Source organism: Mobula birostris, chromosome 11 (assembly GCF_030028105.1).
Source record: "Mobula birostris isolate sMobBir1 chromosome 11, sMobBir1.hap1, whole genome shotgun sequence".
Classification (NCBI taxonomy): Eukaryota; Metazoa; Chordata; class Chondrichthyes; order Myliobatiformes; family Myliobatidae; genus Mobula; species Mobula birostris.
In genome coordinates, this window is record NC_092380.1 from 78,253,322 (window position 1) to 78,268,986 (window position 15,665).

At 38.5% G+C, this 15,665-nt stretch overlaps 1 protein-coding gene across 3 annotated transcripts in view; it reads right to left on the bottom strand.

Annotated features, from left to right (window-relative positions):
* Window positions 1–15,665, bottom strand: part of sbf2 (SET binding factor 2) — a 572,061-nt gene that overhangs the window by 85,907 nt on the left and 470,489 nt on the right. For all 3 annotated transcript variants that reach the window (XM_072272620.1, XM_072272618.1, XM_072272617.1), the window contains exons 23-26: window positions 14,889–15,016; window positions 14,584–14,759; window positions 10,792–10,940; window positions 9,672–9,870 (exon numbers count right to left, since the gene is read on the bottom strand). In XM_072272620.1, the coding sequence (XP_072128721.1) occupies window positions 9,672–9,870; window positions 10,792–10,940; window positions 14,584–14,759; window positions 14,889–15,016 (652 nt within the window). The remainder of the gene's footprint in view (window positions 1–9,671; window positions 9,871–10,791; window positions 10,941–14,583; window positions 14,760–14,888; window positions 15,017–15,665) is intronic.

Consider the following 15,665-nt stretch of genomic DNA (forward strand, 5'->3'; position numbering starts at 1 on the left):
CTCAACTGCAGACTCATTGATGTTGATCGGGCCGAGCCTATCTCCGTTCCTCCTGTAATCCACAATCAGCTCTTTTGTTTTGTGGACATTCAGGGAGCGGTTGTTATCCTGGCACCACTGTGTCAGGGTATCAACCTCTCCTCTGTAGACTCTCTCATTTCCGTTAGAAATAAGGCCAATCAAAGTCATGTCATCTGCAAATTTGATCAGCAGATTGGAGCTGTGTGAGGCAGTACAGTTGTGGGTGTAAAGGGAGCAGAGGAGGGGACACAGGACACAACCCTGGGGGGGCACCTGTGTTGAGGGTCAGAGGGGCAGAGGTGAGGCAGCCCATCCTTATCACCTGTCGGCGATCCAATAGGAAGTCTAGGATCCAGCTGCACAAGGTGGGATGCAGGCCGAAGTCTCCCTGTCAAGTCCGGAGGAAATTATGGTTTGAATGCTGAACTGTAGTTCAGGTAGCATGGCTTGAAGAGCAGGAAGTACCTACTCTTTGCTGTATCTCAATCAATCAATCAATCCAATGGTTCTGGGGAAAAGTATTTATCATTGTGAAAATGATTGCATATGATAGGATCCTGAACCAGTGTCATTTTTGCCCTGAGGAGAACTGCTTTATTTAAAAGCTTTGGTTTCTAATACAATTTTTTCCTGATAAACATGTTGTAGTAGGTAAAGTCATTTAAGATAAAATGATTTTGGTACCTATATATGGGGTGAAAATGAAAGAAATCAAATGTATAAACTATTGGTGATGAAGTTGTAGCAAGCACATAATGCACATACACTAAGATGATGCCAGAAACGGACAGAGATATGAGGAAAGATATATGTCAGGGGTCTCCAACCTTTTTTTTGCACCGCGGACCGGTTTAATATTGACAATATTCTTGCGGACCAGCCGAACGCGGGTGGGGGTGGGGGGGTGTTCAAGTAGGGTTAAGCTCACCTCAACATGTCTTTTACAGTTAGGGTTGCCAACTTTCTCACTCCCAGATAAGGGACAAAGGTAGCAGTCAAATCCCGGGACACTTTACCCCAGGAAAGACTACCATGATCATGATGCCTTGCGTGGGCACCTGTGCGCATGCGCGTACGTGCCGGTTTTTGTCCCACACATCGGTTTTGCCTTCATCTTCCCGACTATACTATACATACATTATTTCTACTTCATATAGGCTGTGTATTTATCATATCATTCCTGCTTTTAATAAATGTTAGTGTTATTTATTTTCAGTTCTATTTGTTATTTGGTTTGATTTGTTAGGTTATTTTTTGCATCTGGGAATGCTCAAAAAATTTTCCCATATAAATTAATGGTAATTGCTTCTTCGCTTCACGCCATTTCGGCACAAAAGGTTTCATAGGAATGCTCTACCTTAGCGGGGGAAATACGGGACAAGGGCGGTCCCGTATGGGACAACGCAATTTAGCCCAATAAACAGGATGTCCCGGCAAATACGGGACAGTTGGCAACCCTATGTTCAAGTTCAACAGTGCGTGACAGGGAATGAGGAAAGGTGCAGCTGACTCTTATCGTTTCCTCGCGGCCCGGTAGCACATGCTCTGTGGCCTGGTACCGGTCCGCGGCCTGGTGGTTGGGGACCGCTGAGATATGTGATATGAGAATTACTGCCACTGAATATTCTGAGGCAGATACTTCTACGACAGGTTTTAAACAGATGAAGTAGGGAAAAATCTGTCAGGGAAGAGTTGGAAAAAAAACACTTCACCAGAACGCAGTTGTGACAAGAAACTAATATACTTTTTTTAACAAGATAAATACATTAAATATGAAGAAAGAGTGAGAGAAAATAATAAATTTGGATTTGTCTGGAGACAACCTGCCACAAATAAATAAAATTCTATTCTGTTAGCATCTGTTTTCTGTCATTCAATAGAATTATAGTTTCAGCTGTGACAATCCCACATAAAAAAATAAATATCTAAGATCACTGATAGTCTCGGATAATATCCTAGAGGCAGTGATGTAGATTAGTGCTCCAGAATTACCCGCAGTACTAGTCAAACTCTTTCAATAATGTCTATCTAATAATTCCCCTGCAAGGTTCTATAGAGACCTCTTTATAAAACTGCATTCAAGGCTAATACAGTTTTTGAAGTATTCCTGTATGTCCAATAATACCCTTAATTCAGGATTAATTTAAAATAAATTAGTGAATTGAAGGGAAGACCAACAGGGTAACTAATGCTTTCTACATGTAGAAATCTGCATATATCAGAAAGCATATTTGATAAAAGCAAATTTTTTAATACACTTTTGAAATTTTAAATCCTGCCTTGAAATTAAGTTTTCAACTAGAAACTCAACTGAACCAACCATATAAATACCACAGAAGCATAAACAGGTGAGTGAGTCATCTATTTTACTCCCCAGATAAACATACTTCGGTGCATTGCAATTCAATGCTCTAACCCAGGGGTGTTACTAGTATAGCTTGTGCAGTCGGAGGCAGAAACAAGCAAATCTGGCCTCTAGCATTGGGAGGCTGATGGCAAGCCCTGGGAGTGAGTGAGTGAGAGTGAGCGAGTGAGAGAGAGAGAGATAGAGAGAGGGATAGATAGAGATAGAGATCAGAGACACTTAAGGCTGGAGCAGATAAACTAAACTGGCTTTGGCAGAACTTGAACTTTCCGCAATGTCTTATTTCAGACAGGCTTATAGCAGTGATATTCCCCAAAAGCAATCTCAAATGTGCTTTGCACATTAAGTTCACTGCTTTGTGCCCATTGGCTTTTGTGCAAAGGGAGTCAAACAAATAGAGAACCTTCATAATTTTTCTCATTGAAATCCTGTGCACATATAATAATGACAAGTTTTCTTAAAACAGAAGTGCTGGATGAACCAGGAGATTCAGGGTCTGTTGAGGGTTAGATTTGTGGCGTTCAAAACCACAAATCTAGAGCTCTACCAGTCCTATGCAAGGACATCATGAGAGCGAAAAGGCAATTTGTGTGAAATTGGAGACTACTGGATGTATAACAGCTGTGGTAGGGTTTGCATGCCATTTCTTACTGTAAGGTGAAAGGTAAGAACATAATAGCAGTGAAGCATCCATCCAAGATGGATTCAACACTCACGCTTTGAAAAGGAGAATAACACTACACCTATGTGAATCCCCAGGGCATCCAAGCACACCCGTGATACCTGTGCAGAGGCTAATGTCAGACCATCCAGAGGATAGGCCCTGAAGGTGTAGCTAGCTGGGTACTGAAAACCTGTGCCTGAGAAAGGACTTGCACACATTGCAATTCATCTAGTGCCGCAACAGGTTTACAGAGAACATAATCTCACTGGCTCTCCACTCTACTTTGGAGCAGCCAGATAACAACAAAATATACATCACACTAGTGTTTAATTACAGCTCAGTGTTCAATACCATCATCACTCAGTACTAATCAGCAAGCTCCTAAACCTAGGCCTCTATACATTTGTCTGAAAGTGGACTACTGATTTCCTTTTTAGGGAACAACAGTTAGTGAAGATCAGTGAAAATGTCTCCTCCTCACTGGCAATCAACACAGGCACAACTCAAGGATGTGTGCTTAGTGCACTGCTCTACTCTCTACACTCATGACCATGACACTACTGTCGGTAGAATCTCAGATGGCAATGAGGCGGCATTCAGGGATCAGATGGATTGGCTGCCTAGGGAGCATTGCAACAGCAACCTTGCACTCATCATCAGCAAACCGAGGAATTGAGGAAGGGGAAAGGGGTTAGGGTTGGGAGAACATGCACCAGTCCTCGTTGAGGTCTCAGCAGTGGAAAGGGTGAGGAGCTTTTAGGCTACTGGGTGTCATTATCTTTGAGGATCTGTCCTGTGCCCAACAGATTGATGCAATCATGAAGAAGGCATGTCAACGCTTTGCTTCATTAGGAGTTTTATGAGATTTTGTAGTCAGAGACTCTTGCAAATGTCTATATGTCTACAGCAGAGAGCACTCTGATTCTTGTGGTTTTAGGCCTTTGATAGCTTCGACATTGCTGAAGAATTAATAGACTTTTTTTTCAATGCCATACCAAAATCCCCTCCCTATTTTAGACAGGGCCAAGGTTTTCAACATGTTGGCAGGGATATGAGTGAATATTTGTCCGTCTTTGTCCATCTCTTGCCATGGTAGAGCTCAGGAAAGTGTGTTTCGAGTTATACGGGCATGTGCTGCTGCTGTTTAGAGCTGTTTAAATGCAGTTAGTATCCCAATACTAGGAACGTTACTCTGGAAGAGATTATTAACATCTGTTCACCTCATTTTACAAAAGGATTTCTCAGAGACATTTGTCGTTTCTCCATTTCCTTTCTGTAGCTAATGGATGTCTCAGATATTCACAGGATGGCAGGGGTCAATGGTAGACCCAGAGCTTTCAACAGATAATGCTTCATAGAAATGTGGCTCTTGAAATATGGGGAACCTGTTTTCCAAGGTCTTGATGTAGAACTTTATTGTTGATGGGCAATATAATACAACAGAGGCGGTCTGGTAGAGGACTTGTTTTCAGGATGCTAGTGTAATGCCCTTTCTATTGTATGAAAGAGCTGATGATGAGCTGGAGTTGACTTCCAGTCATGGTGAGGTACTAGTTTCAAGGTTCCTGCAGCATAAAGACCAAAATTACGGTGAACTTGATTCGGCAGCAAAGGCAAGATAGGTTGGACAGTTTTCAACTTATTAACTGCAAATATAATCTTGTAAAACTGCGAATGCAAAAGGTATAATGGGGAACAAAAATCCCAAATTCCATTCAGGAGAACTTTTTCAGCTAGCATGCAACTATAAAAATTGAGGCAATATAATTCTGGATTTAGTTTCAAGAAATGAAGCTGGAAGGGCAGCAGGAAAATCAGTGGGAAAGTACTTTAGTTGTAGTGACTGAAATTCAGTTAGACCACACAACTATGTAGATGGTCTCTAAAATGGGGAAAGGGCAATTTTCCTACCCTGAGAACTAGCTTAGCAAAAGTGAAACAAAATCAGCTATTTTATGACAAATCAGTCACAATTTGAAGAGGAGATTCAAAAGGACTTGGATAAACAATGCAAAAACAAAGCAAGTCTGTTAAAGCAAAAGACTCTTAACATGATAAAAATTGTCTACGAGTTGACTGGGATGAGAAAATCTCTCGACTTTGGGAGGATAAAGATAGGCTGCACAGTTGGGCATATGCCTAAAGGAAGAAAGATGAGAAACGTAGAGATTCAATGGGACCTTGGAAGGCATGTCTACAGAACCTTGAAAGTAAAAGGCAGGCTGTTAAAAATATATTGAGTTTACTTTCTTTTACTGTCTGTGACACAGAATGAAATGATGCACTGGAATTGTATGCAGGAATTGATAGGTCAGAATTTGAGCACCGTGTACTGTTCTGGTCACTATATTACTAGAGAGATATGACTGCACTAAAAGTGGTGTAGGAGAGATATATAAGGCTGTTATCAGGACTGGAGATTTTTAACTATAAAAGGAAAGACTGAGTAGACTGTGGCTGTTTCCAGTGGAGCAAAGGGGAGACAACTGAGCTATACAAGTTCATGCTGAGCTTAGCTATAGTAAATAAGAAGGCAAACAACAGGAATTCTGCAGATGCTGGAAATTTAAGCAACACACATAAAAGCTGCTGGTGAACGCAGCAGGCCAGGCAGCATCTCTAGGAAGAGGTGCAGTCGACGTTTCAGGCTGAGACCCTTCGTCAGGACTAACTGAAGGAAGAGTGAGTAAGGGATTTGAAAGTTGGAGGGGCCTCCAACTTTCAAATCCCTTACTCACTCTTCCTTCAGTTAGTCCTGACAAAGGGTCTCGGCCTGAAACGTAAATAAGAAGGGTCTGTTTTCTTTATTTGCAGATTGAAGTCCAGCGAGCAAGGATTAGCAAAAGCTAATTTTTATGGTATTTATACCTTGGGTATGTATGCCTAGGACAATAAACTTGAAATCTTCAGACCATGCCACTTAGGAACTATTATTTTGTGACTGTATGTGTAATCATAACTATATGTGCTGTGTGTTTCTGTATGCATTTTGTTTTGCATCTTGGCCCCAAAGGAACAATGTTTTGCTTATCTGTATACATGTGTGTAGTTGAACTGGAAATGAAACAGTTCTATTTACAATCTGCACATATAAAATGGGAGAATGACCTCCTTCAATAGCTAAAATTTTCAGAGCATTTGACTCACAATATAGCTTCCAAACATATGATTGTTTGGCTAAGCACACCTCCAATTCAAGTTTGCTGACGACACTGTCATAGGCCAAATTAAACGTGGTGATGAATCAGCATATAGAAGGGAGATTGAAAATCTGGCTGAGTGATGCCATAACAACAACCTCTTACTCAATATAAGCAAGACCAATGAGCTGATTAATGACTTCAGGAGAAGGAAACCAGAGGTCCATAAGTTAGTCCTCATCAGAGAATTAGAGGTGGAGAGGGTAGGCAACTTTAAATTCCTTGTGTTATTATTTCGGCAGACTTGTCCTGGGATTAGCATGTAAGTGCAATTACAAAGCAAGTACAGCAGTGCCTCTACTTCCTTAGTTGTTTGCGGAGAATCGACAAACTTCTATAGATATGCAGTGGAGAGTATATTCAATGGCTACATCAGTCTGGTATGGAAACAGCAATGCCATTGAACAGAAAAATCCTACAAAAAGTAGTGGATGTGGCCCAGTCCATCACAGGTAAAGCCCTCCGCATCATTGAGCACATTTACATGAAACGCTGTCGCAGGAAAGCAGCATCCATCACCAGGGATTTCCACTACCCAGGACATGCTCTCTTCTCTCCTGCTGCCGTCAGGGAGGAGGTACAGGAGCCTCATGACTAACACCACCAGGTTCAGTAACAGTTACCATCTCTTAGCCATCAGGCTTTGGAACGAAAGGGGATAGCTTCACTTTCCCCATTGTTGAAATGTTCCCACAACCAATGAACTCACTTTTAAAGACTCTTCATCGCATGTTCTCAATATTTGCTGCTGATTTATGATTATAATTTCTTACTTTTTGTATTTGCACAGTTTGTTGCTTTCTGCACTCTGGTTGAAGGCCCAAGTTGGGCGATCTTTCATTGATTGTATTTTAGTTATTAGTCTATAGATTTACTAAGTATGCTAGCAGGAAGATGAATCTCAGGGATGTATATGGTGACAATATACTTCGATAATAAATTTACCTTTGAATTTTGAAACAGATCTCTTAAGTTGTCCCTGAGCTTTTGCAAACACTGTTCCAATCAGTTATCACATTAATGTATTGCTCAGTGTGTAAGTGAAGAATAAACTTGTTTTTTATTTGTTGGACATCCTGTAAAGTGGACTTGACTCCAGTGAGATGGAGGGAAAAGATGTGTTCATAAAATCAACAGAATAAACATCAATAAATTACCAAAATTAGTTGGCACTACTCATAAAAGCAAGGCATAAAGAGTATATAGGAAATCTGAATCCACTCCATACATTACAAAAACTAGCCTTTGAAATTAATCTAACAGCTGTACAAAACAGGACTATTAAAAAAGTTGAGGTACACTTGCTGGGAAACGTTATTCCTATATTAGTGTTTAAAAACAAAAATACTGTTTATTCTAATGAACACAAGATACACAAAACTTTTAACAGGTAAATATTTAGCTATTTGATTTGTTTCTGTGTGATACCATCTGCAAAGATACATGCTACAAGTACCAAATAATCATGTTAAGGATGTTAAATGTGAAATATTTTTAATAGCTTGTGTTTGACAGAAGAATGTCCTAATTCTCTGACTCTGAATGTGAGGGCATCTTCTCACAACCAATATAAACCAAAAATTATTTTGTCATTTACATCATTGACTATGGTGGATGCTTATGTTTGCCTAAATAACAGCAGCAACTATTTCAAGAATACTTAATTGACTGTGGATGTATTAAGATTTGAAAGGTATAACAAAATAGATACAATAGACATAATAAATAGAAATTACTTTATTTTCCATCAGCTCTAATAATTATTTTCTTATCTCACTAATTCTCTAACCCAATTCCTGCTTTGATTCCCAAGTCTCATGCTTTCTTATTCCACAATTTATTGTTCCCCACTTTGTCCTTCAGCTGGTATCTGCTGGAGATGGCTTGGTTACTTGCTTTTCAGCCTCACCTGTCCTAGCCCAAGGTCTTCTGATACAACTGATAAATCATGGAAACCTAAAAAAGGATCACCTGTGTTATTCAATCTCTTGCAATAAAAGAAGTACCGGAGAAAACATATCTTAACTTTATTTGTTTTAAGTTATTGTCCATTATCTAATTTGTGGTGACTAAGGTGATGAAGGTTCTCAAACAATGTCAGACCTGAAGAAACCTGACCTACGTTATTAGCAATTAATAATTAAACACACTATCTTGAGTGGGAGTATGAAACAGCAGTTACAGGGGCTCTCAGAATTTTGACTGACTTACACAACCATAGTTTACACAAATTTTCCCATAAATTTTAAAGCTTTTTCCAAGATAGTAACACACACAAAATGCTGGAGTAACTCAGCAGGCCAGGAAGCATCTATGGAAAAGAACACAACCAACACAGTCAATTATGTGTCAAGCATATAGACATGGTGAAGGTATTCAATTGTTGTTCAGACCAAACATCAGAGTGTGGAAGAAGTTTGATCTAAGTGACTTTGACTGTGGAATAATTGTTGGTGCCAGACTGGGTGACTTAAGTATCTCAGAAACTGCTGATCTCCTGGGATTTTCATGCACAACAATCTCTAGAATTTACAGAGGATGATGCAGACATCCCACCTCTCCTGGAAGTTCCGGGAGTCTCCCGCATATGAATAGTGGCTCCCTGATGCCCGCAAATTATACACAATATCACGGAAATCAATTTTTTTGAGAGCAACCGAGCGCCAGAGCAAGCAAGCGAGAGCACGCGAGCGAGAGAGCGCGCGCGAGGGAGAAAGCGAGAGCGCGCATGAGAGCGCACCATGGCAGAGTGTTCCCAAAAAAAAAGAAAATATAAAACGTACGTCACCCCGAGACTACACTAAAGTGTACCCCTGCTTAATAGGGGTCAAAAATAATGACAATGTTGCTCACTGCACTGTTTGCAACAGTGACTTTTCTATTGCCCATGGTGGGTTAAGACTGTAAAAGACATGTTGAGGTGAGTTAAACAGGTGTCATTTGTTCATTAGCATAGCTAACGTTATTTAAACTAGCTGGCCAGCTGCTCAGGAGCTACTCTATTGCAGACATCCCATCTCTCCCGGAAGTCTCCCACAAATTGATGATGCTACCTCCCTGAAATTAGTTTTTGCAGGGTGGGATGTCTGGATGACGCACAAAACAAAAAACATCCAGTGAGCAGCAGTTCTGTGAGTAAAAATGCCTTGGTGATGAGAAAGGTCAGAGGAAAATAGCTACACTAATTAATGCTGACAGGAAATGACAGTAGCTCAAATAACCATGTATTAGAACAGTGGTACACAGAACAGCATCTCTGAATACACAACACGTTGAACCTCGAAGCAGATGGGCTGCAGTGGCAGAAGACCATGAACATATACACTTAGTGACCATTCCACTAAAACATGATTGGTTTACTACCATCATTCTGATTAACCTACTTACTTGTTACTGAAAAGATAAACATTAATATACAAACCTTCTGCACAGTAAATACATCCTATTGGCAGCAGTTATCCTGAAGTGTTCTGTCTTTGATCGAGACGAGCCTGCACCAATAGTTCCAAGACCCAAGCGTTGGTAGTCCCGAAAACATGCTCGTTCTACTAGTTGTTCCATGGTTGACTTTTCTGAAGCTTTCAAAGTGCTGCTTGTGGGAAGTTCGCCATCATCTGAAGCTACAAGATGTGATAATACAAACAGTATTAATAGCAACGTGATGATTACAATATATTTACCATAGAGTTGTTTAATATTTTATTAAACCAGTTGTGCAGATCATAATGGCATTTTAACCTTTTTTTTTCTCAGAATGGTCTGCAAGTACCCCTCATTTCAATTTTTTTGCATGCAATTAGAATCAAAAATGACTTAGAACATCTTTGAAGTTTCGTATTTCAAGGTACTTTCATTACATTCAAATATTCACAGTTAACATTCTTAATAGTATTTTGTAACGCCTATTCAAAAATGAAGAGTGGATATGAAAGTAAATGTAGCATTCAAATGTTGGTTGTAAATTGATTTTAAAATTCTTCATCACAACCACTTGATATGCTGGAAAATGGACAAGCTAATCCCTCGCCTCAAATAGTGCATTCCTTGAAAAAAAGATCACCAAATTTGAGTGGAGGAATCTTGCTTGCTGCGGGGTAGTGGAAAGGCTGCATGACATTACCAGCTCCAAGCTAGTATATGCGCATTCACATTGACATCAGGACATCATGAAGAAAAACTACCAACCTTGTCCTCTGTCATTAATCCCAATGAATTATATTCTTAATTATACATTCTTTTCATATATAATCAGTACAACAATGGAAAGAGAGACAGAGTTGATGGAGGGAAGGTAATATAATGGAAGGTCAGCTTTGCATTGTGATTAACATCCAGCTTGAGGATGGCTGGTTAGAGGGTCCATTCCAGTAATCTGAACACATGGTTTAAAATTGCAATAGAATGTCACAGAACACAATTCTCTTATATTGTTATTAAGTTGCCAACATACTGGGTAACTAGTTGTGGCAAAAACAGCATAAAAATTACTCCTCAAATAATTATTTTGATATCTATGCAGATCTTATTAACCATCATTTTACCTGAAACATCATCTTCTTCATTCCAGCCTGATCGATTACCTCTTTCATCTATTGCCAAAACCATTGGTTTCTTTTTCACTGTAGACTGACGACCTATGGTCATTTTTCCAGCCTTCTTTGCACTTCTTACAATATTCTTGGATAGTGTGCTAGAAATAAATCCCAGAAATGTTAATAAACATATTTTAAAGCACAGACTTTGAAGCCAGAATGGAAACAAATTATTTTTAGAAAACTTTGATAAGAAATGTTGTCCAATTTTGGATATTATACACTGTAATAATAAAAAGAACGCAGACTATCTACATTATATGGATAAGGCAGTTGATGATTAAGCAGAAGCAATTTTTGTTCTTAAGTAGTGTTGACCTCAAACAATTTTAGATCTTTTTTTAAATGCAAGGACATGCAACAGCTTGGTGCCATATTTATCCCATGAAGACAGAAGATTGAGTCACAGCCTTTTCTCCGATAAGCAACACTTCTCATTGACGTAAGAACTTGGGAATATGAAAGCACAGGAGTTAAATTATTAGAACAGAAGTCCAGAGGTATATAGTGGCATGCAAAAGTTTGGGCACCCCGGTCAAAATTTCTGTTACTGTGAATAGCTAAGTAAAAGATGACCGGATTTCCAAAAGGCATAAAGTTAAAGATGACACATTTCTTTAATATTTTAAGCAAGATTACTTTTTTATTTCCATCTTTTGCAGTTTCAAAATAACTAAAAAGGAAAAGGGCCCGAAGCAAAAGTTTGGGCACCCTGCTTGGCAGTACTTAGTAACACCCCCTTTGGCAAGTATCACAGCTTGTAAGCGCTTTCTGTAGCCAGCTAAGAGTCTTTCAATTCTTGTTTGGGGGATTTTCACCCATTCTTCCTTGCAAAAGGCTTCTAGTTCTGTGAGATTCTTGGGCCATCTTGCATGCACTGCTCTTTTGAGGTCTATCCACAGATTCTCGATGATGTTTAGGTCAGGGGACTGTGAGGGTCATGGCAAAACCTTCAGCTTGCACCTCTTGAGGTCGTCCATTGTGGAGTTTGAGGTGTGTTTAGGATCATTATCATGTTGTAGAAGCCATCCTCTTTTCATCTTCGGCTTTTTTACAGACGGTGTGATGTTTGCTTCCAGAATTTGCTGGTATTTAATTGAATTCATTCTTCCCTCTACCAGTGAAATGTTCCCCGTGCCACTGGTTGCAACAGAAACCCAAAGCATGATCGATCTACCCCTGTGCTTAACAGTTGGAGAGGTGTTCTTTTCATGAAATTCTGCACCCTTTTTTCTTCCAAACTTACCTTTGCTCATTGCGGCCAAAAAGTTCTATTTTAACTTCATCAGTCCACAGGACTTGTTTCCAAATGCATCAGGCTTGCTTAGATGTTCCTTTGCAAACCTCTGACACTGAATTTTGTGGTGAGGATGCAGGAAAGGTTCTCTTCTGATGACTCTTCCATGAAGGTCATATTTGTGCAGGTGTCACTGCACAGTTGAACTGTGCACCACCACTCCAGAGTCTGCTAAATCTTCCTGAAGGTCTTTTGCAGTCAAACGGGGGTTTTGATTTGTCTTTCTAGCAATCCTACAAGCAGTTCTCTCGGAAAGTTTTCTTGGTCTTCCAGACCTCGACCTCCACCATTCCTGTTAACTGCCACTTCTTAGTTACATTACGAACTGAGGAATCAGCTACCTGAAAACGCTTTGCTCTCTTCTTATAGCCTTTTACTGCTTTGTGGGCATCATTTATTTTAATTTTCAGAGTGCTAGGCAGCTGCTTAGAGGAGCTCATGGCTGCTGATTGTTGGGACAAAGTTTGAGGAGTCAGTATTTATTAAGTTTTGAAATTTGACATCACCTGGCCTTTCCTAACGATGACTGTGAACAAGCCGTAGCCCTAACAAGCTAATTAAGGTCTGAGAACTTCTTAAAAGTTATCTGAGAGCTTAAATCTCTTGGGGTGCCCAAGCTTTTGCATGGTGCTTCCTTCCCTTTCCCCCCCCCACTTTAAAATTGTACAAAACAAAAATAATACACTAATCTTGCTTGAAATGTTAAAAAAAGTTATATCTTTAACTTTATGACTTTTGGAGGTCAGTCCATCTTCTACTCACAGTAACAGAAATTTTGACCAGGGGTGCCCAAACATCTGCATATCACTGTGTATTAATAATTGAGATATATGCATTCAAAGTAGATAATTTTAAAATTATATTCCAGAATTCTAAAAATACTATCAATGCAGCCCTTTCTGATTAAGGATTCATAAATTATGGATATTCTTTACATACAAATAAGCTCCTATAATGTTATTAAATTTAAAAATCCAATGTTCATACATTTTTGAACATTGGATTTATGAATGGCATAACTAGTTTCCTCTCTCCCTCTTCATCCTTACTAATTGATTTTTCTTATCTGGCTTGTGTGCTTGTCATATCATTCATTACAATACTGTGAAAGTATCGCAACCTTATTGAGTATTTTTTGTGTGTTTTCTGACTTATGAATGAATGAATCAAATTTATTTCAGTCAGTACAAACATAACAAAACACATCATTTTCAACAATGATTTCATAGCTTATGGACAAAATTGACATAAAGATGTCTGTAAAAAACAGCAACTTGTTTGTTGCCCAGGGTCAACTTATTATCGTAATTGGGAATTATCAAATAATTTGAAAGACTCATCACTGGTGTCTTTTAGGAATGGACAAAGATTGTCCTTACACCATTTAGATATACTGATGCCAGATTCACATCCATCACATCCATGCAGCCTTAAGAAAAAGCCTAACCAGCAACACATTTCAAAGGCACAGTTTGATTTGAAGCAAATTGATTTACCCATTTATTTATTTGCCTTATCACCATTTGAGAGCAAATCTGTGTTACAAAGTAAAGTGCATGTATAGTAACTTATATAACGAAGGTTTAAAAAAAAAGACCCAAATTTTAAAAAATGTAAGTTTTCTATCAGTTCTCATAATTATTACCATTCTGGATAGGATGCTAGGAAAAACAAAGGTTCGCAGGAAAATAAGCTTTCTAAGTCTTTTAAGAACTATCAAATCAGATCATAGGAAGTTAATAGACCCTTCTAGCTTTCAATATTTGTTACCAAACTCTCAGGATTACACAACCTTGAATGAAAGAAGCACCTTGCTATTATCAGCTATTTAATGCATTTGCTACAAACATCAATGGTCTCTCCAGCTACAATGTTTCCTTTTCTATTCTCTTTTTATCCCCTTATTTATTTTCCTGCAATTTCTAGGCTCTGCACAGTTGCTTTATTCCTCTTCATTCAAATCCTTCTACAAGGAGTCAGTGACATTTTCCTCTTCTATCCAAGTACCCTTATTTATTTGACACACTGAAGACTTTCATCAAAATGTTCCTGAAATTTGACAGTGCTCAAATATTATACTAGCACATAATTATTTTGAAGGAATGTTAAAACTTCCCAAATTATTTATTACTGCAGATTGTAAAACATATGCATTTTTTAAAGAACTTTGGCAAGACTAAACTTAGTACACTAAGTATCAGTAACATAGCACTTACATGTATTTTTTTGCTTACTATGGCATTCACTTCCCAATTTTCACATTCTGACTTGTTTTAAATTATTATTGCTTCCAACTAGTAGCATAGTAATACAGAACCCATTGCAAAGTTTGGATGAGCAAAGTAACCACCCCCTTATTATTAAAGCCATATTGTGAACAGAAAAAATCATTGTAACTGTTTACAACCAACTGGCCTCATAATCATCCACCTTTTCACACTTACCGAAATGAAGTGTTTTTTTCCTTTTGTTTTGGCAAAATTATCTGTGGTGCATTTTGACCTGCTGCAAAGGCAAAAGTGCTGAAGATTGATTGTGGATACCGAAACTTCATTATGTGCTTCTTAAAGATTTCCACCATCTCTGAGTTCACTTCTTCATCAAAGGCTACTTTAATTATCTGTAACAGTATATAACAAAATTTATATAGCTGCGTTGATTCTAGTCTATTCGTATAACATAAATTTGCACTACTTTCCACAAATATAACGTTAGTTAGTCTGAAACAAAATCTGTGAATAAAATAGACCTGAAAAGTTGATGATCGAATCTGCAATCCCTCTTGCATATTTTGCTGCAGCTGATTTTGTATGCTTATTTTTTTCTCCTTTGTCATTGATGCAATAGGAAAGCTCCGAACTATAGTTTGTTCACCAACTATCCAAAATACATAAACAAAACAGATATTAACAGCAAATTATCATTGTATAAAAAATTTTTATTACCCCAAATAAAAGATAAACACCAAAATTAATAAGTGCCTATTTTTAATCTTTCATATTTCTTTACATGAATGTTCAGTGTCTTTATCCCAGATGCTAAAAATACAATGTAATATTTTGATACTATAACCAACCTATGTTTTTGTGCATTATTATGCACAATCAAAATTATATTTAATATAGTTTTTGAAGGGTTCTCCAACATTTTTTTATATTTCAAAGCGTAAGAAATTTCAAGCATAACAGCCTTCAAAATCTATGATAGAAATTTGATCTGCTCCAATTTGCCTACCAGCTCATTGGCTCATCACTCAACCCTGGAACATCTGGACAGCAAAGGTGATTTCATCAGGGTGCTCTTTATCAACTACAGCTCGGCATTCAATATTATCATCCCCTCAAAACTAATCAATAAGGTTCAAGACCTCAATATCTCCTTGTGCAACTAGATTTCCGAGTTCAGTTGCAGACCCCAGTTAGCTCGGATTATCAAAGGCATCTCTCTCACAATTGTGATCAGCACAGCTCCAATACCATATTTAAATTTGCTGATGACACCACTGTTGTTGGCTAAATCAACGGTG